Here is a 26,631-nt window from a genome sequence, read left to right on the forward strand (position 1 = left end):
TCTTCCAAATTCATTCTATGAGGCCAACATCACCCTGATTCCGAAACAGAGAAAGACACCTCAAAGAAAGAAAACTAGAGACCAATATCTCTGATGAACCTAGATGCAAAAATCCTCAATAAAATTCTGGCGAATCGGATACAAAGGCACATCAAAAAAATTGTGCACCATGATCAAGTAGGATTCATCCCTGGGATGCAAGGATGGTTCAATATACGGAAATCAATAAATGTTATTCACCACATCAATAGACTTAAAGATAAGAACCATATGATCATCTCGATAGACGCAGAAAAAGCATTTTACAAAGTACAGCATCCCTTTATGTTCAAAACATTAGAAAAACTAGGGATAACAGGAAGTTACCTCGACATTGTAAAAGCTATCTATGCTAAGCCCTAGGCTAGCATCATTCTGAATGGAGAAAAATTGAAGGCATTCCCTCTAAAATCTGGAAAAAGACAGGGATGCCCCCTATCACCACTTCTATTCAATATAGTTCTCGAAACACTGGCCAGAGCAATTAGAGAGACGAAAGAAATTAAAGGCATAAAAATAGGAAAAGAAGAACTTAAATTATCACTATTTGTAGATGACATGATTCTATACCTAGAAGACCCAAAAGGGTCTACAAAGAAACTATTAGAACTAATAAATGAATTCAGCAAAGTGGCAGGATATAAAATCAACACACATAAATCAAAGGCATTTCTGTATATCGGCGACAAAACTTCTGAAATGGAAATGAGGAAAAACACTGCATCCACAATATCCTCAAAAAAAAAATAAAATACTTGGGAATCAACCTAACAAAAGAGGTGAAATATTTATACAATGAAAACTACAGAACCCTAAATAGAGAAATAGAAGTGGATCTTAGAAGATGGAAAAATATACCCTGTTCATGGATAGGCAGAACTAACATCATCAAAATGGCGATATTACCAAAAGTTCTCTATAGGTTTAATGCAATGACAATCCAAATCCCAATGGCATTTCTTGTAGATAAAGCAATCGTGAAATTTATATGGAAAAATAAAAGACCCAGAATAGCAAAAGCAATTCTAAGCAGGAAGTGTGAATCAGGTGGTATAGCGATACCAGATTTCAAACTATATTACAGAGCAATAGTAATAAAAACAGCATGGTACTGGTACCAGAACAGGCGGGTGGACCAGTGGTACAGAATAGAGGACACAGAGACTAATCCACAAAGCTGCAACTATCTTATATTTGATAAAGGAGCTAAAAACATGCAATGGAGAAAGGATAGCATCTTCAACAAATGGTGTTGGGAAAACTGGAAATCCATATGCAACAAAATGAAACTGAATCCCCTCCTCTCGCCATGCACAAAAGTCAACTCAAAGTGGATCAAGGAGCTAGATATCAAATCAGAGACTCTCCGTCTGATAGAAGAAAAAGTTGGCTCCGATCTACAGATTGTGGGGTCGGGCTCCAAATTCCTTAATAGGACACCCATAGCACAAGAGTTAATAACAAGAATCAACAAATGGGACTTTCTTAAACTGAGAAGTTTTTTCTCAGCAAGAGAAACAATAAGAGAGGTAAATAGGGAGCCTACATCCTGGGAACAAATTTTTACTCCTCACACTTCAGATAGAGCCCTAATATCCAGAGTATACAAAGAACTCAAAAAATTAGACAATAATAAAACAAATAACCCAATCAACAAATGGGCCAAGGACATGAACAAACACTTCACAGAGGAGGACATACAATCAATCAACAAGTACATGAAAATATGCTCACCATCTCTAGCAGTCAGAGAAATGCAAATCAAAACCACCCTAAGATACCACCTCACCCCAGTACGATTGGCAGCCATGATGAAGACAAACAACAATGAGTGCTGGCGAGGATGTGGGGAAAAGGGTATTCTTGTATACTGCTGGTGGGACTGCAAACGGGTGCGGCCAATTTGGAAAGCAGTATGGAGATTCCTGGGAAAGCTGGGAATGGAACCACCATTTGACCCAGCTATTGCCCTTCTCGGACTATTTTCTGAAGACTTTAAAAGAGCACACTACAGGGATACTGCCACTTCGATGTTCATAGCAGCACAATTCACAATAGCTAGACTGTGGAACCAACCCAGATGCCCTTCAATAGATGAATGGATTAAAAAAATGTGGCATTTATACACCATGGAGTATTACGCAGCACTAAAAAATGAGAAAATCACGGAATTTGCAGGGAAATGGACGGCACTAGAGCAGATTATGCTTAGTGAAGCTAGCCAATCCCTAACAAACAAATACCAAATGTCTTCTTTGATATAATGAGAGCAACTAAGAACAGAACAGGGAGGAAGAGCAGGAAGAAAAGATTAACATTAAACAGAGACATGAGGTGGGAGGGAAAGGGAGAAAAAAAGGGAAATCACATGGAAATGGAGGGAGACCCTCATTGTTATACAAAATTACATATAAGAGGTTATGAGGGGAATGGGCTAACAAACATGGAGGGAAATGAATTACAGTAGATGGGGTAGAGAGGGATGATGGTAGGGGAGGGGAGGGGGAATAGTAGGGGATAGGAAAGGTAGCAGAATACAACAGTCACTAATATGGCAGTATGTAAAAATGTGATGTGTAACCTATGCGATTCTGCAGTCTGCATTTGGGGTAAAATTGCGGGTTCATAACCCACTTCAATCTAATGTATGAAATATGATATGTCAAGAGCTTTGTAATGTTGTGAACAACCAATTAAAAGAAAATAAATAAAAAAGAAATCCCTATAAGATTTTTAGGGTTTAAATTGAATTATTTAAGGGCTGGGGATGTGGCTCAAGTGGTAGCGCGTTCGCCTGTCATTCGTGTGGCCCGGGTTCGATCCTCAGCACCACATACAAACAAAGGTGTTGTGTCTGCCAAAAACTAACAAAAAAAATATTAAAAAATTCTCTCTCTCTCTCTCTCTCTTAAAAAAAAAGAAAAAAATTGAGTTATTTAAGGACATATAAAATGTAATAAAAATGGGTAAATTGAGCTTTACTTGTTATATTTTATAAAGACAAGTTTCTAGCCGTAAAAGGAACACAGAAAACCTTGTTGATTCAGTTTTTAATTAGATCAGATGTAAAGGCTAAAAACACAGATACATCTACTATGTTTATTAATAACTAATGTATTAATTTATTAAATTTATTCCTGGACGCATAACATGTCTTAGTCCTTGCTTTAAAAATCCACAGCTTTAATTCTCACTGCATGTGATTATAGATTCCACTAATTGCAAAAGTAGTCTGTTTTCTGGGGCTGGGGTTGTGGCTCATCAGTAGAGTGTTTCCCTAGCATGGGCAAGGCCCTGGGTTTGATCCTTAGCACCACATAAAAATAAATAAATAAACTACAACTAAAAAATAAATACTAAAAAAAGTAGTTTATTTTCGCTTTAGAATGACCAATCTGTGTAGATATTAATTTTTCTCTTAGGTAAAGTTTAATTACATTACCATTTCACAATCAAGAAAAGTTTGGTTTTAGATATAACATTTTGCGAAATAAATTCTATATATTTAAATTTATAAAATTCTGATGAATTTTAATAGACAAATTTTAAGTTGTTTTGCCATTGTTATGATGCTCCTCCTTTCCATCTTTCCCTTATTACATCAAGTGAATTGGTTATCTTTGGAATGTAGGCAGGACAGGAACTGATCTACATTTTTTCAGAGATGGTGTAAGTAATGTTTAAGAATTTGGGCTCTGAAGTAAAGTACGTCCATTTAACTAGTTTTGAGATCGTCAGAAAGGTTGCTTAATTTTTTCATTCTCATCTTGAGGGGAAATATTAATTTGAACAATGCATATGAAAAGCTTGATAGAATTCTGAACACTAAGTGCAGAAAAACTGGTTGTTACTGTTTGCTGCCGTCACTGAAATTGTTATCCATCTTTTCTCTTGAGAAGATTTTTATGACCTTAATCTCCTAATCTTTTAATATTGCTTTCATCAATATTCTACTGCTGTTTTAGTTTGAACTTTGATTATGTTCTGATTCTTGTTCTTACAAGTTGGTTAATAAATCAGTCAGTCATTCTGAAAATCCTGTAGTTTTAGCCTGTTAGCTCTTAACTCTGGTACATTTGGGAACAAGCTAAACTTTCTTTTCCTATGAGTTCCTAGAATTTATGTAACTAGCATTATATCCTGAGAGGATTGTTGAAGGACCGTTCTACCATTTGTGCATGATGTACTCTGCATGATGTATATATTTTGTAATGTTATATGAGGGCTCCCAAGGGAACCTATAGTGAGAAAATTTATTTTTTATCAGGTAACTGTTGTGAGCTATTGAATGGTGATTTAATTCCTTTTAAGGTTACCCCTATTAAGTAAGTGGCTTCAGGGTTGTAGGGAAGAGAACACAGGATTTGGAAGTGGTTTATAAGATTTTGACTTTGGGCAGGTTTTTAAAATTCTAAATGTTTTCTTGTCTATAAATGTATATTAATTACCTCTGTGTTTTGAGGATTTAGTGCAATTATACATATCAAGTAGATATTTAGTAAGTACAGATTTTCCATATTCAAATGGTATAATCTACTTAAACGGCAGTTATTTTTATTGCTGTTAACATGTCTTAACCTTTGTTTTCTCAGTTGTAAAATGTGGAAAATAAATACTGATATCATTTTGTTTGATGTCTACTATCATTCTTTAAAGCTGGTCTATCAATATAACTGGTCATTAGTATAAATGGTCAGTTTCACCTGATTGTTTTATTTATCTGAACTAAGCCTGGAATTTTAGGGTTGAAATACGAGGTAGGATTTTAAGATTAAATGATTATGTATTTACTTCAGTAATTCCTCTTGGGGTTGACTTGATGCTTGAGATCTGCAATGAATAAGACAGATTCATTGAGTTCTTTATGGATCATTACCTAGGAAAATAGGCTTTTATAGCACAAATGTAAGAGGTGTTTGACTCTGTAAGTACAAAGTAATGTGAGAACATGTAGTAAAAAGGTTTTAAAGATTTAGATTACATCTACTCTGTGTTACTGTTTGTTTTGGGAACTGAAATGTAAAGGTTAAGTAAAATAAAGTTTTTACTGCTGCTCCATAACTTTTTTACTGACTCATATGTACTTTTTGAGAATTTCATAAAAACCTTTACGTGTATTTCTTTCTTTGCTTGATTGTCATGTTATTTTTATTCTTTCCTTAGAAACTGTGAAATAATAGAAATATAGCTAATAACATAATACATAATATAAAATGCTTCATATTATGTAAATCTATGATCTTATTCTCAGTTACATTACTGCCTGTTCTAAGATTTATTTTTATATCACCAGGATTTAGTTCAGTGCCTTGAATATGATGGGTACTTGTTAAATTGTATTTGTCGAATAAATAACATTTGCTCGTAGACTTGAACTCTCTTAAATAATATGAGTCTCTTAATTCTTCAAAATTACTTAAAATCAAACTTGGTATTAACATACCTTGTAAGTACCTATAACACTCTATTTTAAGTAATTTTTGAGATTTTTGTCTTGATAATTGTGAAAGGGGGAGAAAAGGTAACTTACTGGTATTTTTGTAGGTATATGTGTACTTTGCATACCTCTATAGTCAGATAGGAAATATAATGAATCCAGGTATGTATGAGTAGTCTACCAGTTTTAATTTGCATTTATACATACATGTACTTATCTTAAATTACCATGTTTCTTAATGGTCTACATTATTTAATAGGTAATTTTGATTTTTTTCTCTTTTTATCTAATGCAGAATTGCTTCTCGGTGGAGGGAGAAGATTTGAGACATGACTTTGAACGCTTACAACTGGCCATGGAAATGGTAGGATTTCTTCCGAAGACAAGAAGACAGTGAGTTTATTTCTTGTATTCTTATATCCCCAGTAGAGAATAAATCACTACATACATGTCTTTGAAAGATTTTTTGTTCTTTGGTTTTTTTTTTTTTTTTTTTGTGTGTGTGTGTGTACTGAGGATTGAACCTAGCTACATCCCCACTCTTTCACTCTTTCATAATTTTTATTTTGAAACAGGGTCTCACTAAGTTGCTGAGGCTGATCTTGAATTTGTAATCCTCCTGCCTCACATTTACTGGGATTATAGGCATGTGCCATCATTCCTAGTTATTTCCTTTGATTGTTTCAAATAATTTTCTAACTATTGCCTCAGCTATTTTTTTTTTTTTTTGTTTTTTTGGTTATAAGTTCTTTGAGAATCCAGAGAAAGCTGGAGCTCTTCTTTTTTGTAAAATGTACAGCCATAAACATTCATTGTGCCCCTGACCGCTATCCATGCACCTTACTTTAAAAATACAACACAAATACATATAAAATTATTACTGTATAATGCTACTTTTATAACTCCTCTTTTTCTGTATCAGTGATCTTACTGTTATGCATACCTGACAACAAAACACAATTTAATTTTGGTATGCAAATTGAAACTTATTTTCTTTAAAGCTCTGTTCATGTCCTGCCTTTTTTGAATGAAAAATTTCCATAATTGTGCTTTGTTATTACCTTCTGTATTTTAAAAATATCTGACCTATAGTATAGTTATTTACTGTCATCACCTAATATAAGGTTATATTCTTGAGGCTGGGGATATATAGCTCAGTTGGTAGAGTGCTTGCCTCGCATACACAAGTCCCTGGGTTCAATCTCCAGCACCACCACCAAGAAAGGTACTTTTTGAAAACAGGGATTCTTGTTCATGTTTTAAAATATTTTTTATGTTGATTTATAGTGCTTTGGATTACTTATATCACATAATTGTTGGTGGATCACATATTTGTGTGGGAGAGCATTAATGTGCTGATTATTAAACCCCAGATGTGGAAACAATATAGTTAGCTACCATATAAACTACCACTAAAAATAATTGTTGAAAAAGTGGGTCATGAATTTGTTATGCTTTTTGACCTCCATTAGTTTTTTTTTTTTTTTTTTTTTTTTTTTAGTCATGGGGATTGAATTCAGGGGCACTTGACAATGAGCCATATCCCCAGCCCTATTTTGTATTTTACTTAGAAAAAGAGTCTCACTGAGTTGCCTGGCATCCCCCTCTTTGCTGAGGCTGCCTGACTTGCATTAGTTTTTATGTTTCTGTTGATATTGAGTTTATTTTCTACTTTATTTCAGTAAACTTTAATGAATTATTCCTTTACAATGTATATTTTCTTTGAATCATGAGAGTGATTCAAACATTTAAAAATTTTATGTTATTTGAAAAATTAGACTCATGAACTAGATGTTGATTCAAAGTATATCTGGTTCCTAAAGCAATATTGTTGCTTTATTTAGAATACTTCCTAATTTTAGGAAGACAAGTAGTTATTTTCAACTGGTAAAGGTACGAAGTTATATGTATTTAAGAGATTCAGAAAGGACTTTTAAATGAAGTGATTAGCTGTGTTAAATGCCTCTGAAATGTCAGATAATGTCATATCTCTTCCTAGCTATGTGGAAGTCCTTGGTAACCTCTGAGATATATTAGGGGGTAGAAGATGCCAAATGTGGTACTAAGTAGGAGTAACAAGGTGAAAACAAGTGATTTAATATTTTACTAAGCTTACTTTGAAGAGAAGAACATGTTGAATCTCAGCAGTTTGTTTAAAATAAGAGAAAGATAAAAAATGAGAGTATTTTGATAGAAAGTTCTTCTAGTTTAGGTGAGAGAGAGTTAACTGGAGTCAATGGGATATAGTGCAAAGGTAGATGAATTGATTATTTACTGGAGGAATATGTTCCTCTGATACAGGAACTAGGCACATGAGAGAGGATCCAGTTTAGAGTATTTCACAAAGAGGTCTAATTATTAGATAATATACCACTCTGGCCTCATACTTAACAAAGAAGAAGCATTTTAAAACATGATTAATCATTAAAAAATAGCCACAGATAACTGATAAAAATGCAAATTTTGAGGCCTTTCCTTCACAGATTTTGTTTCAATGTTTCTAAAATAGTATGGGGAAAATGTATTCCAGATAGAAACAATAGTATTTGTAAACACATGGACTTGTTAAAATACTACAACAATTTCAGGCAAGAAATCTCTTGAGAGAAACAATATGTGAGGTGAATAGTGAGCCTATATCCTGGGAACAAATTTTTACCCCTTATACATCAGATAGAGCTCTAATCTTTAGGGTATACAAAGAACTCAAAAAGCTAAACACCAAAAAAACCCAAGTAACCCAGTCAACAAATGGGCCAAGGACCTGAACAGACACTTCTCAGAAGATGATATACAATCAATCAACAAATACACAAAAAAATGCTCATCATCTCTAGCAATCAGAAATGCAAATTATAACTACTCTAAAATACCATCTCACTCCAGTAAGAATGGCACCCATTATGAAGTCAAACAACAACGACTGTTGGCAAGGATGCGGGGGGAAAAAGGTACATTCATACATTGCTGGTGGGACTGCAAATTGGTACAGCCAATTTGGAAAGCAGTATGGAGATTCCTTGAAAAGCTGGGAATGGAACCACCATTTGACCCAGCTATTCCTTTTCTTGGTCTATACCCAGAAGACCTAAAAACAGCATACTATAGGGACACAGCCACATCAATATTTATAGCAGCACAATTAACAATAGCTAGACTGTGGAGCCAACCTACGTGCCCTTCAATGGATGAATGGATTAAAAAAATGTGTCATATATACACAATGGAATATTAATCAGCACCAAAAAATAACAAGATTATGGCATTTGGAGGGAAATGGATGGCATTAGAGCAGATTATGCTAAGTGAAGTTAGCCAGTCCCAGAAAAGCAAATGCCATATGTCTTCTCTGATATAAGGGGGGTGACACAAAATGGGGTAGGGAGGAGGAGCATGGGAAGAGATTACCTCTAGATAGGGAAGAGAGGTTGGAGGAAAAGGGAGCGAAAAGGGGAATTGCATGGAAGGTGGAAGGAGACCCTCATCGTTATACAAAATACATGTATGAAGATGTAAGGAAAAAAAAAGAATAGTGTCACCTTAGATTGGGTAGAGAGAAGTGAGGGGAGGGGAGGGGATGGGGGAAAGGAAGGATAGTAGAATGAAATAGACATTATTATTACTGTGTGTACATATGTGACCGCATGACCAATGTGATTCTGCAACCTGTACACTCAGAAAAATGAGAAATTGTATCCCATCTGATTCAAATGTAAAAAAAAAAAAAAAAAAGAAATCTCTTGAACAACTACATAACAAGTGGTATAATACTGGAACTAAGGTCATGTATAGCACTTTGCAGTAAACAGTGACTTTTGATTTATTTGTAGTTATTCTCATGTTTCTTGTTTTTCTGAAAACTATTTGTACTGGTATTTTGCTTAGCAAGAATTTTAGAATGAAACAAGCTTTGAGAATGCACATTTTCAATTTGTAAGTTGTGCTTTTATTTTCACAGGATATTCTCTCTCCTCTCAGCAATACTACATTTGGGTAATATCTGCTATAAAAAGAAGACATACCGGGATGACTCCATTGATATCTGTAATCCTGAAGTTCTGCCTGTTGTATCAGAATTACTAGAAGTGAGTGATGACATTTTCAATTAGCAAGAATTTTAGAATGTAAAATTCTTTTTTGTGTAACTATTTTATAGATATATGTGGATTAATGCTTTTATTAATGATTTTATTAGATATTGTTTCTTAATAGTGTTTCTAAAAGATGGAGTTCCTCCTGACATCTGCCTTACTTTACTATTGAGTGTGCCAGAATTTATAGACAGTTGTGTTTTCTCCTCTGCCTCTACTTGCTGCACACATTTATAATTACTCAGTTTGTTAGATAGTATGAATATTTCTACTCTAGACTTTATAATATTGTGGAAAAATTTATGTTTATTTTGCTTTTTCCAAATCTGAGATTTTTCTTCTCATAGTGAAGATTTTGGTTAGATTATTTTACTTAAAAATGGGGTTTTGGGGTAGGTGAGTAAAGATAACTGCTTTTTTCTTAATGGGTTGAATATAATTTGAATGTTCTCATCTTCTACTCATCTTTCAGATTCACCCTATAAGATGGAATGTTGTTTCTTACAGACCCTCTCATCTGACAGATCAAGGAAAAATATATGTATATTCTAACTTGTGTATATACACATATCTATAAATATTTCTATATGTAATCATCTGCATCTATATAAAGCTAAGCATGACTTCATACTGAAGTTTCTAAAAATCCATTCCTACATGAATCATTTAGTCTCTCACCTTGCATATCTGTTAACTTCTCCTCAAACAATGAGAAACCTTTTTACACCCTCTGCCATCCATAAATGTGCAGTTAACAATGTTCTTTTGTAGTAGTTATTTGTGGGAAATAACTTTCTCAAATTGAGTATAGTGCCTACGGACAGTTCTTTTTGTCTTTAGTCCTAGAGATTTCCACTAGTTTCTAAAGTTGCTTAGATTGTCATCTTTTCCTATCTTCTTTCTTGAGATTTTTTTCTTATATTTGTCATACAGTTAGTAAAGTCTCTTGTCATGGTCTTTCCTGGAATTTTTCCTAATGTCTTGATAATTAAAGAAATTTACATACATTACTCTGTGCTGAATGGGTTTGACAAGGACATGAAGCCAGGTATCCCCATTATAATGTTATACAGAATAGTTTTACAGGTCTAAAAATTTCTCTGTACTTCACCTATTCAACTCTTCTCTCTAAGTTGGTAACAACTTCTTATCATTTTCCTGGTGGTAGAAATTTGTTCTTAACAGAATGTAATATAATGTAATTGCAGTGTAATTGGGATGATAGAGCATGTAGGTTTTCAGAATGATTTATTTTATTTAGTAATAGGTGTTTTAAGATTTATCCATGTCTTTTTGTGGCTTGATAGTTCATTTCTTTTTACCTCTGGGTAATATTCCATTGTATGTGTGGGTATACTGCAGTATGTTTATCCATTCACCTATTGGAGGAAGTCTTCTTTATTTCCAGTTTTGGCAGTTAGAAATTATAGCTTACTGTGCCTTTTAGAAGTTGAAATATTAATATTTTCAAATCTTGGTTCATTTGCTACTTCATTGAGAGTAAACTTATTAAGTAGTCTAAACCAACTCCCTATGCATAGAACATCTCCTTCTAGTTGGTATAGTTTGGGTTTTGTAGTATAAAGTTAATTGTTTTTTAGTTGTGTCCATTAGAAGGCTGCAGTGCTCTTGGAGAACCGTGGATGCCTTTTTCCTATTCATGTAAGCACAGCACGACACATGACTGGGCATTGCTTTTAGTTATAATGAAATGACATCCTGGAGAAAGGGGCAGGCAAAGGGAGTATCTTAAATTGGAACTAGACTCACTCATTGGAAAGAATTTTTATGGGGAGATGGACTGTGGTGCCATAAGATTATAATTTTGAAGGTCTGAAGGTCAGAGAACAAAGAATATTTCAATCAGGCACTTCAGGTGATATTTTGGTCAAGAATTTGGTGGTGTTATAATACTGGACAATATGACTGGTTGGTGTTATTTATATCCAGGCCTTCAGCAAGTATCAGAGCTTCTAGACCTAGTGAATTATTCCTTTTCTGGCGAGACAATGATAAGGTAGTCCAGGCAACTTCCTAGAAAAAGGAGAAATCAAATTCTGAGAATTGGAATTACCAGTATCAAAGATGTGATTTGATAGCAGATCTTACTTTTAACCAAATTACTTAATCCAAACTACTTAAATTTATTCTTTTGTGTACTTTGGACTGGTTCTAGGACTGAAGGTTGGTATTAAATAGAAAGAAAATAGCTTCAGATTTGTCTACCATGATATACTGCCTGTAATTAGGTCTTAGAAATTATTTTAAAAATTGATGGCCTCTAGTTGTTTAAGATTGATAATAATTGAAGCCTTAAAGCTTTGGTGAACTGGCTTAACTTAAAATTTAAGCTCCTTAGTTAAAATTTAATATAATTTCCCATTTTCCTAAAGTGATTCAGTTCAGTGATAAACATAGGTAATTTTGAAGAATAGTTTAAAGGTAGTGATTTAATTTTACTTTTTCTAGTTTTTAAATTTGTTATCTCATGCAGCAATGAATATTTTTATTCTTTTGTATACTAAAGCCTATTTGGATAGATTTTGCTGGTGAGATTAAGTGAAATGTGAAAACTCTCCAGTAGATTTATTGTAATTATGGAGGATGTTTTTTGTTTTTTTAGAACCATCATCATTACCAAAAGCTGTTCAGTTTTTATCAGATTTTGTATCTTGAGTATATTTTAACATCTGCTCAAATAATATAAAGAACGGGTTTTTAATTTACATACAGTTTTTCAGTTAGATAAACATGAAATATTGTACATTGAATAGTGAATCTACTGGTGTTGGGTTTGTATTGATAATGTAAAAATTTTGAAAGTCATATGTGTATAACAAAATATTTAGGAAATTTTAGAGGTAGCTGATTCAAATATCAATAATTTATTAATATTTTCTTTAGGATGCTTACCAAATAAAATAAGATTAATGTGTTTTCTGTGGTTGTGCATGTGTATAGATCTATGTATTATCTCTGTCAGGCTTTAGTGCCAGCAGAAAGCCAATTCACCAAAATGACTTAGGTCATTTTCATTCTTTTTTCTGTTTTTAAAAGAACGATCAATAGTGTGTTCTTGAAAGGTTTGAGAGATTGAAACCTGCGGCTACAGGTGTGTAATCCCCTAGCCTTCCCTCTCCACACATCGGGGAAACCTTAAGGGCCCCTCCCAGCTCTCCCGTAAGGGCCCCTCCCACCTCTCCCGTGAGTGCTACAGCCAGCCCGAGGGAATCAGAGGTGGTGCGAGACCGGCGCCGGGACTACCCCTCCCACCAGGGCTGACTGCTGAGGTCTCTTGCACCAGCTACGGGGGAGTGGCTACCGGAGGGCAAGTAAAATTCGCTGCGGATTCTCAGCCCCAAGCTCTACCAACTTAGGGTCTGAGGGAATGGCAAACTGGAAGAGTGTGCCCAGTCGTTCATGAAAACAGGGCTCCCGGGAGCAGCAGACCTGGCGTGTAGCCAGTATTGTGGTGAGAGGGGCCTGGCTAGAGGAAAAGTGGGAAGTGACTAGACACAAGAGGAGGCCCTAGACACTCAGGATTGGAGACTCGCCCAGTCTGGGAGGAGCTGCTGCACAGTGATTGGTTCCCGCGTATTGACAGGAGAAACTTGACCTGGTGGGCACAGTGCCACCTACTGGAAGAGAAGTTAATCAAACTCTAAGACTGCATTTATTAGGTTTTTTTTTTTTTCTTTTCTCTTTTTTTTTGATTTGGGTTTTTCTTTCATTTTCATTTTTCTTTCTTGTTGTTTTTTTAATTTTTTTTACAAAATTTTTTAAAAATTTTTTTTCTTCTAATTTTAATTTTAATTTTTTTAAATTATTATTATTTTTTTAAATTTTTTTCTTTTTTTAGTTGCTATTTTTTTCTACTTTTGTCTTTTCATTTTTCTTATCCCCCCTTCCTTGAATTCTACCTGCCTACTCTCATTCTCTTTAGTGACGTCTTCCCTTCCCTTCTAATACCTTTCCTCCCAAGCATCAAATTAATTTATAGGAGTAAAGAGTAACTCAGTAGTCAAACAGAACAAGAAGTAACATGAGCAGCTTCAAAAAGCAAGGAAGAAAAGGAGTACAAACAATGCAGGACAGCCTAAATATTCAGGAGGACCTAGAGTCAGCAGAAAAATGGTCATATAAAGAACTCAAGGAACACCTTAGATAGATGGAATGGAACCTTAAAGAGGATACAAGACAGCAAATTCAAGCAGCGAAAGAACACATTGAGAATGAATTACATAAACAGATAAAAGAAGAAGTTAAGCATCTTTATCAGGAGATAGAGATTATAAAAAATAATCAAACAATAATTCTAGAAATGAAGGAAATGATAAACCAAATTAAAAACTCAATCGAGAGTATCACTAACAGAGTGGAGCAAGTAGAAGCCAGAACGTCAGATAATGAAGACAAAATATATCATCTTGAAAAGAGTCTAGCCAACTCAGAAAGGCTGGTAAAAAATCATGAGAAAAACATCCAAGAGTTATGGGACAACATAAAAAAACCAAACTTACGAGTCATCGGGATAGAAGAAGGTACAGAGATTCAAACCAAGGGAATGAGTAACCTGCTGAATGAAATAATTACAGAAAACTTTCCAGAAATAAAAAAGGAAACAGATATACAAATTGAAGATGCATACAGGACACCGGGCACACAAAATCACAGTAGACGAACGCCAAGACACATTGTTATGAAGATATCCAATATACAGAACAAAGAGAAAATATTAAAAGCTACAAGAGAAAGAAGACAGATTACATTCAGGGGTAAACCAATAAGGTTAACAACGGATTTTTCATCACAGACACTGAAAGCAAGAAGGTCATGGAACAATGTATTTCAAACACGGAAAGACAATGGATGCCAATCAAGAATTCTGTATCCAGCAAAATTAAGCTTCAGGTATGACAACGAAATAAATATCTTTCATGATAAACAAAAGTTAAAAGAATTTGCAGCCAGAAAACCAGCATTGCTAAGCATTTTGAGCAAAACACTACACGAGGAAGAAATGAAAAACAATAACCAAAACCATCAGTGGGAAGTGCCTCAGTAAAGACAGAGGGCGAGGGGATAGATAATCATGGAGAAACAAACTAAATTTTTTAAAAAAAGGATAAACAATCAAACATGGTTGGAAGTTCAAACCATATATCAATAGTAACTCTGAATGTTAATGGCTTAAACTCTCCAATAAAGCGACATAGGCTGGTATCATGGATTAAAAAAACAAATCCAACAATATGCTGCCTCCAGGAGACACATCTGATTGGAAAAGACATACACAGGCTGAAGGTGAAAGGATGGGAAAAAATATACCACGCACACGGTCCTCGTAAGCAAGCAGGGGTGGCCATCCTCATATCAAATAAAATCGACTTCAAGACTAAGTTAATCAAAAGGGATAAAGAAGGTCATTATATACTGTTAAAAGGAACCATTCACCAACAAGACATAACAATTATCAATATTTACGCACCAAATAATGGTGCTTCGACATTCATAAAACAAATTCTCTTCAAGTTCAAGAATCAAATAGACCACAACACAATAATTATGGGTGACTTCAACACACCTCTCTCACCATTGGACAGATCCTCCAAACAAAAGTTGAATAAAGAAACTATAGGGTACACTTGTACATTGCTGGTGGGACTGCAAATTGGTGCGGCCAATTTGGAAAGCAGTTTGGAGATTCCTGGGAAAGCTTGGAATGGAACCACCATTTGACCCTGCTATTGCCCTTCTCGGACTATTCCCTGAAGACCTTAAAAGAGCATGCTACAGGGATACTGCCACATTGATGTTCATAGCAGCACAATTCACAATAGCTAGACTGTGGAACCAACCCAGATGCCCTTCAATAGATGAATGGACAAAAAAAAAAAAAAAATGTGGCATTTATACACAATGTAGTACTACTCTGCAATAAAAAATGACAAAATCATAGAATTTGCAGGGAAATGGATGGCACTAGAGCAGATTATGCTTAGTGAAGCTAGTCAATCCCTAAAAAACAAATACCAAATGTCTTCTTTGATATAATGAGAGCAACTATGAACAGAGCAGGGAGGAAGAGTAGGAAGAAAAGAGTAACATTAAACAGAGACATGAGATGGGAGGGAAAGGGAGAGAAAAGGGAAATTGCATGGAAATGAAGGGAGACCCTCATTGCTATACAAAATTACATATAAGAGGTTGTGAGGGGAATGGGAAAATAAACAAGGAGAGAAATGAATTACAGTAGATGGGGTAGAGAGAGAAGATGGGAGGGGAGGGGAGTGGGGATAGTAGGGGATAGGAAAGGTAGCAGAATACAACAATTACTAATAGGGCATTATGTAAAATTGTGGATGTGTAACCGACGTGATTCTGCAATCTGCATTTGGGGTAAAATTGGGGGTTCATAACCCACTTCAATCTAATGTATGAAATATGATATGTCAAGAGCTTTGTAATGTGGTGAACAACCAATAAAAAAAAAAAGAATATTAAGAGACAAGCGACAAATTGGTCAATGCTATGTTCACTACGTATCTGATAAAGAATTTTAAATCAGAAAAAAAAAAAGAAAATCATAACAACAACAACAACAACAAAAAAGAAAGGTTCGAGAGATCAACCTTATGAGAGTTTTATTGGATACTTTTCCCATTTGTTCCATGTTAATGAATTTTTTATTACTTTTCAAAGCTGATGTGAATTATTTTAATAATTTTTATTTTTCTAAGAAATCATATGTTAGACATCTAAAATTAATTATTTTTGATTTCCTTATAAATATTTTATTAATTTGAATTTTGTTTCTCTCTTTTAAAAAGTATTATTTTAAAATTTTGAATTTGAATTTTTTCCCTCTTTTTGAATTTTGTCTCTTTTTTAAAAACTTTTTAAAAATACATGACAATAGTGAAATGCATTACACTCATTATTACCCATATGTTTCTCTTAATTTTTTCTTTTGTGTGAAAATTCAGACTTTAGTATAAATGCTCTACTGTAAAAAATCATTCTGAAGTTTGACTTTTTAATTTGATATTATATTTTTGAGAGTTTTCAATTCTGATTTATATATTCTAGGTTGTTTTAACTCTTAAGATTTCATTGATAAAATACAATTTATATTTTTTCTGTTAGTGGGGATTGAGCTTGTTGAATTTTCTACTAATAAATATTTATTCTTTAAAAAGATTTCTTGAGTCTACAGCATAGGTTTTTTTTTGTTGTTGTTGTTGGTGGAGTTGGGGATCCTGGCCCTACATGCTGTAAGCCTGTGCTCTACCACTGATATATACTGCCACCTATTTTTAAATATTTATTTTGAATAATTGTAGAAATGTACCATATAATATATCTTTGTTTTTTTCTTGCATATGTTTCTTCTTACCTGTCTTACTTTTGTTATTTTTTGAAACCCAGTATTATTTGCATTTTTCAAAGTATTTTAAATCTGTCTATTAGGTTGGGTGCTTTGTATTTAAACTTCATTGTGCATTTTTAGTTTTACTGTATTTTGTGAAGGTAATGTGCCTCAAATTATTTGCAGTTTTTGAAATTTGAGAATTGAGCAATGGATACTTTAAAAGAGGGCATATTCATATTTTTATGGTGTTATATTTGCCAGATACTTTCCTGTTGAATATGGTTCAAAATTATCCTTTCATGGCCAAGTTTAGTGATAGGTACATGCCTGTAATTCCATTGACTCAGGTTCAAGGCCAGCCTCAACAATTTAACAAAATCCTGTTTTAAAAAATAAAATGGACTGGGGATGTGGCCTAGTGGTAAAATGCACCTGGGTTAATTCCCCAGTACTTAAATATTTGTGAAAGGATTTTTTTTTAATCTGACATAAATTGCTGATAGTGGGGATAATACCTCCTTCTATTATTTTATAACTCAAGTTTTCCTTATAATGTAACATTATTTTGCTTGACATGGTTTGATATTATGTTGTCTCCATAAATTTTTATGAATGTAATATTTTCATTACATATTCATGCTTTTATAAAATATCTTTGTTTTACCATTTTATCATCCTCAGTATTATAAAATTTAAAGGCCTGATAAAACCGAATATAGTCAAGGTTTGAGGAAATAGGAGCTTTCAGTGTTACTGTTCAGAGAGCATATTGGTAAAAATTACATATAGGAGTTTGGTAATATCCTGTAAAGCTGAAAATGAGTATCTTATAAACTGATAATTTTATTTTTAAGTTTGTTCATTTCAGGAACTCTTGAATTCATATGCAGGAATATTCATTGTAGTGTATTTTCCAGTTGTGCAAAATTGAAAGGAGTGTAAATTTGATTATAATTACGATAAATAGAAGACCATATTACACACAGGTATTATTGGTATGCTATATAGCAATTAAGTGAATAAGTTTAATCTAAATTATAAACATAATTATATCTCAAAAACATATGGCAATATGCTACCATACGGAAGAGTTAAATTTATTTGATAGTATAACATCATGTTTATGAATACATTTAATACATATAAATGTATAAAACAAAAACCAAAATGATACATGTCAAATTCATGATAGTAATTACCTCTGGGAGACAAAGTGAGTGAGAACAATGGGAGTGTCAACTTTATGTTAAAGTTCATTATCCATAGATAAAAATAAACATCTGAAACATAAATAAGGGCTTTTTGAGAACCTTCCTGAAATTTAAGAAGTACTGTTTTTCATCCTTGTCTCCAGTTGTGGTATTGTGATTGATTGTTTTAAATAAATTTTTTTAGTTACTATTCTATATTTTGCATAATAAACTTATTTTCTGTTATGCTCAGAAAGCAAATTTTAAAAAGACCTGTTTGTCTCATCTATCTTGTTTTGGTTTTTAGTGGGGGTAATGGGAGTGAGTGAGACAAGTTAAATTCTACTTTGACCAATGTTCAAATTGCTGGTATTTTTCTTGGATTTCCTTTTTTCTCTATTGTATATTTACTGATCCCATATAATATTTTTTCCTCTGTTGGCTTTTCAATAAAATAATTCAACCTTTTTCATAAATATCATATATTGACATTTACTTTTTTGCTGTATAGGTTAAAGAAGAGATGCTATTTGAAGCATTAGTAACAAGAAAGACGGTGACAGTTGGAGAGAAGCTTATTTTACCATACAAGTTGGCAGAGGTATGGTTTTCATTGAAATCAAAACATTCTAGACATTCTTAGGAGTTTGTGTTTTTCCTCTTAACAATATTAAAATGACAATTAAAAAAATCTGTTTACTGACACATTTTCTAGGCCCTTGAAATTTGATCATTAATTTTCCATTCACATAGAAACTGAATGTGATTTTAAGTAGGGGCTTTAAATTTTTTTCCCCAAGGATCTTTCTTCACTGTTCTTTTTAAATTTTTTCATCATTCTTAAGTTTCATATTTTTTTAATTTCTCTAAATTTTTATTAATTTTTTCACAGCTTGATCCTTTTGTGAAAAGGAAAGAATTTGAAGAATATGTCGATTACATTTTTTTAAAAAACAGCATTAAGTTTAATGTTATTAATATGAGGTAGACAGATAGTAGGTAGAATTATAAATTATCAGTGTTTGTTTGATCTCATTGATTATTCCTTCTTGAGACCTCATTTTTTCTGATTACCTTCTATATATATTATACTTTGCTGGGTTACTTTTTTGTGGTGGGCCCCGTATTTGTAGTTCTTTTTGCTTGCTTTTTCTTCTTAACCTCCAAAAAGGTGGGTACACTAGGTAGGACACAACCTTTGTCTTGTCTGTATTCTTTATCTACATTATCTCAACTCACTCTTATGGCTTTAAATAATATCTGTATAATTTGCCAGATGAAATTTGTGTTTATTACTATACTAAGTGTATAGGATAGTGTGTTAGTCAGTTCTTTGTTGCTGTGTCAAAATACCTGAGAAAAATAACTTATAGGAAGAAAAAATTATTTTGGCTCATGATTTCAGAGGTTTTATTTTTTGGTTGGTCTATTCTATTGGTTTGGGCCTCCAGTGGGGGAAAGGTGCTTACCTCTTGGCACCTTGGAAGCACCGAGAAAGAAGAAGCAGCTTGAGACAAAATATACCCTTTCAGAACCTACCCCCAACCCTGTGACTTCTTCCACTTAGCCCCTACCTCTTATAGTTTATACCATCTCCCAATAATGCCACCAAATTATGAATTTATCAATGGATTGATCCACTCATTATTCAGTCACTTTCTAGCAGCCCCATCTCTGAAACATTGCTAAATTGGGGACTCTATCCTTCAACACATGAACCTTTGGGGAACCCTTCATTTCTAAATGATAAATAAGAAAATTATTGAAAATCCATTGATACAGAGGAGTTTTATGAAGGTGATGAGAAACTATAAAATAGTATATGAGTGAGATGAGAAGATAACACAAGTGAAAAATTGTTTTTGGGCCTTGGAGAATTTTTTTTTAGGCTAACATTGATCATTTATCCTTCTTTTGGGTTCCTCTTAAATATGTCTCTGAGTCTGTATTTCTTCTTATGTCATATCTTACGGTTTCCTACTCTCATAGCTCCTTTCTAAATAGTAAAAAAACCCGAACCTTTAAGAGTTTTGCCTTTTTTTCATAAAATGTTTGGTGCTTTTATATTTTGTAAACTTTTTTTATTACAAAAAGTTTCTTTATATTTTACCTTTAAATTAAACTTCTGAGTTAAAAAAAACGTTTTATTTTTATTTATGCCTGTTTGGTGTATGATTCATTTGATAAATATTTGAAAACACCCAGTGCTCAGAAATGTGCTAGCCATTAGTAGTTTTGAAATGGGAAGCATTTCTTAAATGTTTTAGTATTTTACTTGAAGAAAATGGAAATACTGTTAAGTGTTTTAAGAAAAAAGTTTTCTTAAGACTTTTTTTTTTTTTTTTTAAAGGAGCACTTTGGCAATTTGAAGAATTCATTTGGAGGGAATGTTAGTTTTCTATAACTGTGTAGGAAACTTAGCAACTTAATACAATATAGATTATTATTTTGGCAGTTTTCAAGAGTCATGACTCTGGGCTTAGATTAGTTAGGCACTAGGCTGAAATCAAGATGTCCATCAGGGCTGTGACCTCATCTGATGCTTGAGGCTCTCTTCCAAATTTAGACTGTTGACAGAATTTAGTTTCTTGTGATTATAGGACTAAGGTACTGATTTGTTGACTGTCAGGCAGGTGTTGTTACCAGCAACTAGAAGTTGCTGGCTGTTTCTTGCCATGTGGCTCTATCCACAACATGGCAATTTGTTCCTTCATTGCCAGCAGGAGAATCTCTGATACAGGGTCCCAGTCCCTTTTTAAGACTGTTTTGTATGGGCTGTGGCTGTGGCTCAGCAGTAGAGCACTTGTCTCGCATGTGTGAGGCCCTGGGTTCAATCCTATGCACCACATAAATAAAATTAAAAGGTATTGTGTCCACCTACAACTAAAAATATATATTTTTTTAAAAGATTGTTTTGTAAGCCAGGCCCACCTATTACTTTGGAATAACTAAAAAAAATCAGCTGATTTGGGCCCTTAATTATATCTTTAAAATCTTTTCACCTTCATAATGTAACATAAATTAAATGTAGGTGAGAAATCCATTATATTTATAATTTATACTTAAGTGAGAGAAGATATTATACAGAACACGGACTCTAGGGAAAAGGAATTTTGGGGGCTATTTTAGGACTATTTAGGCTATTTTATCTATTTTAGATTCTGCAAGAGTTGATGTAGTACAGAGTTCAGAGGCTATAGTAGTGTGGAGAAAGATTTTTGCTCTGCAAGAAATGGTAAAATGCCAATAGAAACAATATGGTAAAATCAAGAGGACTTAGTTATGACTTGAATAATAGAGGCAGAAAGAAAAAGGAGATATAAAAAAATGAATTCCAAGTTTCAGGCTTGAATAACTAAGAATATTGGTATTCTTCAGTAAGATAGGAATCACTAAGTGAAATCTTGCTTTGGTGGGAAATACTATGTAGTATTTGTGCTTATTTAGGTTAAGTTATGATAGGTAGGACTACATTGAGAAAAAGGTGATAAAAATTGAGAGATATGGAATAAATAGATATTTATTAGCGGATCTGGGTTCTGTATAGTGATGGTATTTTATAAAAATGATACTTATAAACAAGTGGGTAGGTTTTATTTATTTTTTTTATTGGTTGTTCACAACATTACAAAGCTCTTGACATATCATATTTCATACATTAGATTGAAGTGGGTTATGAACCCCCAATTTTACCCCAAATGCAGATTGCAGAATCACGTCGGTTACACATCCACAATTTTACATAATGCCCTATTAGTAATTGTTGTATTCTGCTACCTTTCCTATCCCCTACTATCCCCCCCCTCCCCTCCCATCTTCTCTCTCTACCCCATCTACTGTAATTCATTTCTCTCCTTGTTTATTTTCCCATTCCCCTCACAACCTCTTATATGTAATTTTGTATAGCAATGAGGGTCTCCCTTCATTTCCATGCAATTTCCCTTTTCTCTCCCTTTCCCTCCCATCTCATGTCTCTGAAGTGGGTAGGTTTTAGTTTTAATTTGAAAGTTTTTTAGGTAAAATGTGTTCATAAAATTTATTGTAATAGCACATCCTTATATTCTGTGTTTTATGCTTATTTATTTAATCTTAAAATATTTTAGTTTTTATTGAGTTTGATCAGATTATCTTCATTTTTATTAGCTTCAATATTTATTGTATGTTTAAAGTATACAATATAAAGTTTTGATGTACATAGACATAGTGAAGTTTTTACTACAGTCAGGCAAATTAACATATCTGTCTTCTCACATATCTATCTTTTCTTTGTTGTGACAGAATCTGAAATCTATTCTCTTAGCAAACTTCCAATATGCAATACAGTACTATTAACTATAGTCATCATGTTGTATGTTAGATCTCAGACTTACTTGTCCTATGTAAATGTAACTTTGTATCCTTTCACTCACATCTCCATGTTTCCCTCATTTTCCTGTTTCTGGTATCCACTGCTCTGTACTCTGCTTCTATGAGTTTGATTACTTTAGTAATCTCTATAACTGGGATCATTCTGCATTTGTTCTTTGGTATTTCACTTTGCATAATGTCCTCCAGGTACATTCATTCATGTTGTGGCAACTGGCAAGATTCCTTCTCTTTCAAACATTATTTTTATCCCTATGGGAGAAAATTGCATGTTATTCTATTATGCTGTATACATTTTGCTTTTTGGTTTTCTTCTTTGATAATTTTTCAAGATGCAGAATTTTAAGATGACATTGCTTTTTCTCAAAATTGTTAGAAGAATTTTCATTTACTTTTTAAATTTCTAGTTTTGTAGTTAATTTGATACCAGTCTTCTCTTTCCCTTCCAGAAGAAACTAGAATATATAAATCAGAATTGAAAAATCTCCAAAATATAATATGAAATTAAAAAGTCAAATTTCAGAATGATTTATACAGTAGAGCACTTATAATAATTGAAATTAATTCATAGGTTGTATATAGTATCTGTAAATCTCCAATTTATGGATGTATATCCTGCAGCCTAAGAATTGAAGTGTCATAACCATGGTCAATGCAGCTAGAATAAATAAAGATATGAGGATCAGAAAATAGTGTATTTATTTATTGTAAATGAATCTTTTATTGTATTTATTTATTTATTTATTTATTTATTTATTTATTTATGTGTGGTGCTGACGATCGAACCCAGGGCCTCACACATGCCAGACAAGTTGAATAAAATTTAACTACCACTGAGCCACACACAACTCCAGTCCCCACAGTGTAATTCTCAATCATTACTATTTCTTCTGTACTTAAAAGCAGAGATGTAATATACATTTCTGAATGTATACCTGAATATACAGTTTTCAAAATAAATCCCTACATAATATATATGCATAAATTATTGGGATTTGTAGTCTTCTAATGGACAGGATTCAATTCTATAAGATACATACCTTTTTTGAAAAAATAGACTTCTGTTTTTATAAAAATTTCAATCTTACAAAAAGATAGTACAGAAGAAATTTCCGTAAACTAGAGAAATCTGGAAGGTAGGCAGTTGTTACTATTTCTGGGTATGAAATACTTCTAGAGGTTATTGAGGATGATGAGCTGAAGACAACTGTGAATGGTACTGTGATGGTAGTACATATATGCTTTATGGTGTGAGAAGGATTCCACAGGGATTAATTCCTTTTTTGCTCTCAGATTTATTTCTCTGCCTCGGATATTCTTCTGGTAAGGTCATTTGTTTGTAAACTTTCCATTATACTTTTGTTCCTAGGGGAAATATATACCCTAATTTTCAGTAAAAATTTTTTGAACTGTGGATGACCTAGTTTTATTTCTATATTATGGTAATTTTAGCCTGGATTCCCTGAGTTGGACTAAATTAATGAGTACATATGGAAAATTTCAATTATAAGCTATTTACATTGAGAGAAAAATTAGCTTTTATTCAATATAGTAAGTTTTTTTTTCCCCGAATGAGAGCAGAGTATACTTTGTTGTAGTATCTTAGTCAGATTATTATTTTGCACTCACAACCCTTTTCTTGTTTTGCAGGCTGTGACTGTGAGGAACTCCATGGCTAAGTCTTTGTATAGTGCTTTGTTTGACTGGATAGTTTTTCGAATTAATCATGCACTTCTGAATAGTAAAGATTTGGAGCGAAATACCAAGGTAAAAATATATTGGGTTATGTTTTCCCTAGAAAACTGTTGTAATAAACTGGTTAATACATGAAATTTTAAAGCACAGAATTATGTAGAGTAATATAGTATTGTTTTTGTTTAATTTTTTAATTTGTTTTAATTAGTATACATGACAGTAGAATGCATTTATGCACTTTGATATATCATACATAGATAGGATATAATGTACATGTTCTGAGTGTACATGTTACAGAATTATATTAGTCATGTAGTCATATATATATACATACAGTAATAATGTCTGTTTCAGTCTACTATCTTTTCTATCCCCACCTCCCCTCTGCTCTCCTCCAGTCACTTCCCTCTACCTAATTTAAGGTAATGTGATTCTTCTCTAGGGTCCCCCCCCTGCCTTATTGTGAATTAGCATCTGAATGTTAGAGAAAACATTTGGCCTTTGGATTTGTGGGATTGACTCATTCATGTTAGAGTATAGTATTGTTTTTACTTCTGTTATTTATTATCTTTTTCAGAGGAACTGTTCTGTGTGTCTTTCCAGATCTTTTTTCCCTGTGTATTTACATATCGAAAACATACACATACAGAATTGTTTTTTAAAATATAAATAGAACCATTCTATCTATATTTTTGCAAACTATTTTTTAACATAAAGTCTCTTTATGTACATTCCATGTCATTATATGTCTGGACCTCATTATTTTCAGTAATTTTGAAATATGTGGTATGATGTATAAAATAAATCTCATTAAAATAAGTAATTTTTGTTATAAATAATACCATAACAAACAATATTTTACTTAACTCTATGTACCTTTCTCTAGGATTCATTCCTCTGTGCAAATTGCTGTATTTAAGGATATATGTATTTTAAAGATTTGGCAGCTACTGCTAAATTGCTTTTCAAAAAGAATTGTATACTTCTACCAGCAGTATATCAAAGTGCCTGTTACCCTATACTTTTATCCATATTGGGTATTATCAATATTTACATAATCTGATTATGAAGAGAGGAATTTCCCACTTTTTTTCATTGTTTCCAGTGATGAAAGTTGAGTGTCTTCCTGCCCTGGAGATGTGGCTCAGAGGAATAATGCCTGCCTTGCATGCATCAGGTCCTCTTCAGTGCCCAGCACTGGGGGCGGAAAGTTGAATGTCTCATTTTGTTTTTTTTTATTTTCTGTATTATTTTTTTTATATCTTTGTGCTATATTCTCATGTTTATTTTTTTTCTTTTTGTTACTCCTTTTTAGGAGCTATTTATTGTGGACATTATGGAGACTTAACTTGATATATACTGCAAATATATCTTCTCTTTTTTAGTTACCTAACTTTTTTTTCCCCGGAATTTATTTTTTATTTTATTTTTTTACTTTTTTATGTGGTGCTGAGGATCAAACCCACGGCCTCACCTGTGCTGGGCAAGTGCTCTATCACTGAGCCACAACCCCAGCCCAATTACTTGACTTTTAAGGTTTGTTATGTTGTGTATTTTAATGCCTGTGTTTTAAAGTTTTGCTCAGTTAATCCTGTCATTATTTTCCTTTCTAGTCCTGGGTTTTATGTATTTATTTTCCTTATATAGGAAGGCCTCTTCTAGTCCAAGATTTAAAAATATTTAGCATTATACTTTTAGAATTTCAGTTTTTATGTTTAGACTTCTTTTCCAGTTGGAACTTGTTTATAATGTGGCAGGTTAGTGGTAATTAACTTCAAGCAGTTCTGATTCACTTTTCTCAAAAACCTTTATGAAATAGTCTGCTTTTTCAAACTGATTAGAAATGTCAGCTTTAATTTAATCTTACTGTTTTAAAGGTAAATTTGCTCTTAAATTTTCATGGTTTAAGTAAGCCCAAAGCCATAAAATTAATTTGAATTGCAATCTGATTTATCAAATTGATTTCATTTTGAAGGGCATTATTTTAATATTTCTTAAGGACCTAGACTTAATCAATAGAATTAAAATACTCCTAGTACAGACTTCTGAAATATCTTATAATTTATCATTCACTATATTAGTTTGTCTGGTACACCTCCTAGTTGCAGTGGAGAAAACTTATTTTCAGTTAACCAAATTGTCATAACAAGCGTTTCAAGAATGCATTAGAGTGGTGAGATGGATGTTTATATACAGGGATTAGAGCTGAATCTGTGTCAATCACAGTAAGAAGTTATATAGAATAAGTTCTAGGAGTCAGGTGTGGAAAAAAGTTACGTATGATTTCTAGAATTGAAAAAGTAAAATATTCAAAAAAATGAAAGAATAATCTCTTGTGTACTCTACCAAGATTGGAATGTTGACTCTAGGGAGCAGACATTGAGAATGAGGAAAGGATTGCTGTTTTATTATAGTCTTTTTTGAGCTAGTCAACATTTTAAA

The 26,631-nt window shown here is 33.1% G+C and overlaps 1 protein-coding gene across 4 annotated transcripts in view; it reads left to right on the plus strand.

The window, feature by feature from the left end:
- Positions 1–26,631, plus strand: part of MYO9A (myosin IXA) — a 266,957-nt gene that overhangs the window by 81,890 nt on the left and 158,436 nt on the right. For all 4 annotated transcript variants that reach the window (XM_081290716.1, XM_081290714.1, XM_081290715.1 and 1 more), the window contains exons 7-10: positions 5,772–5,869; positions 9,435–9,561; positions 18,641–18,730; positions 24,145–24,261. In XM_081290716.1, coding sequence (XP_081146842.1) covers positions 5,772–5,869; positions 9,435–9,561; positions 18,641–18,730; positions 24,145–24,261 — 432 coding nt within the window. The remainder of the gene's footprint in view (positions 1–5,771; positions 5,870–9,434; positions 9,562–18,640; positions 18,731–24,144; positions 24,262–26,631) is intronic.

The sequence above is a fragment of the Spermophilus citellus genome, assembly GCF_964194105.1.
Source record: "Spermophilus citellus genome assembly, chromosome: 4".
In the NCBI taxonomy this organism is placed as follows: domain Eukaryota; kingdom Metazoa; phylum Chordata; class Mammalia; order Rodentia; family Sciuridae; genus Spermophilus; species Spermophilus citellus.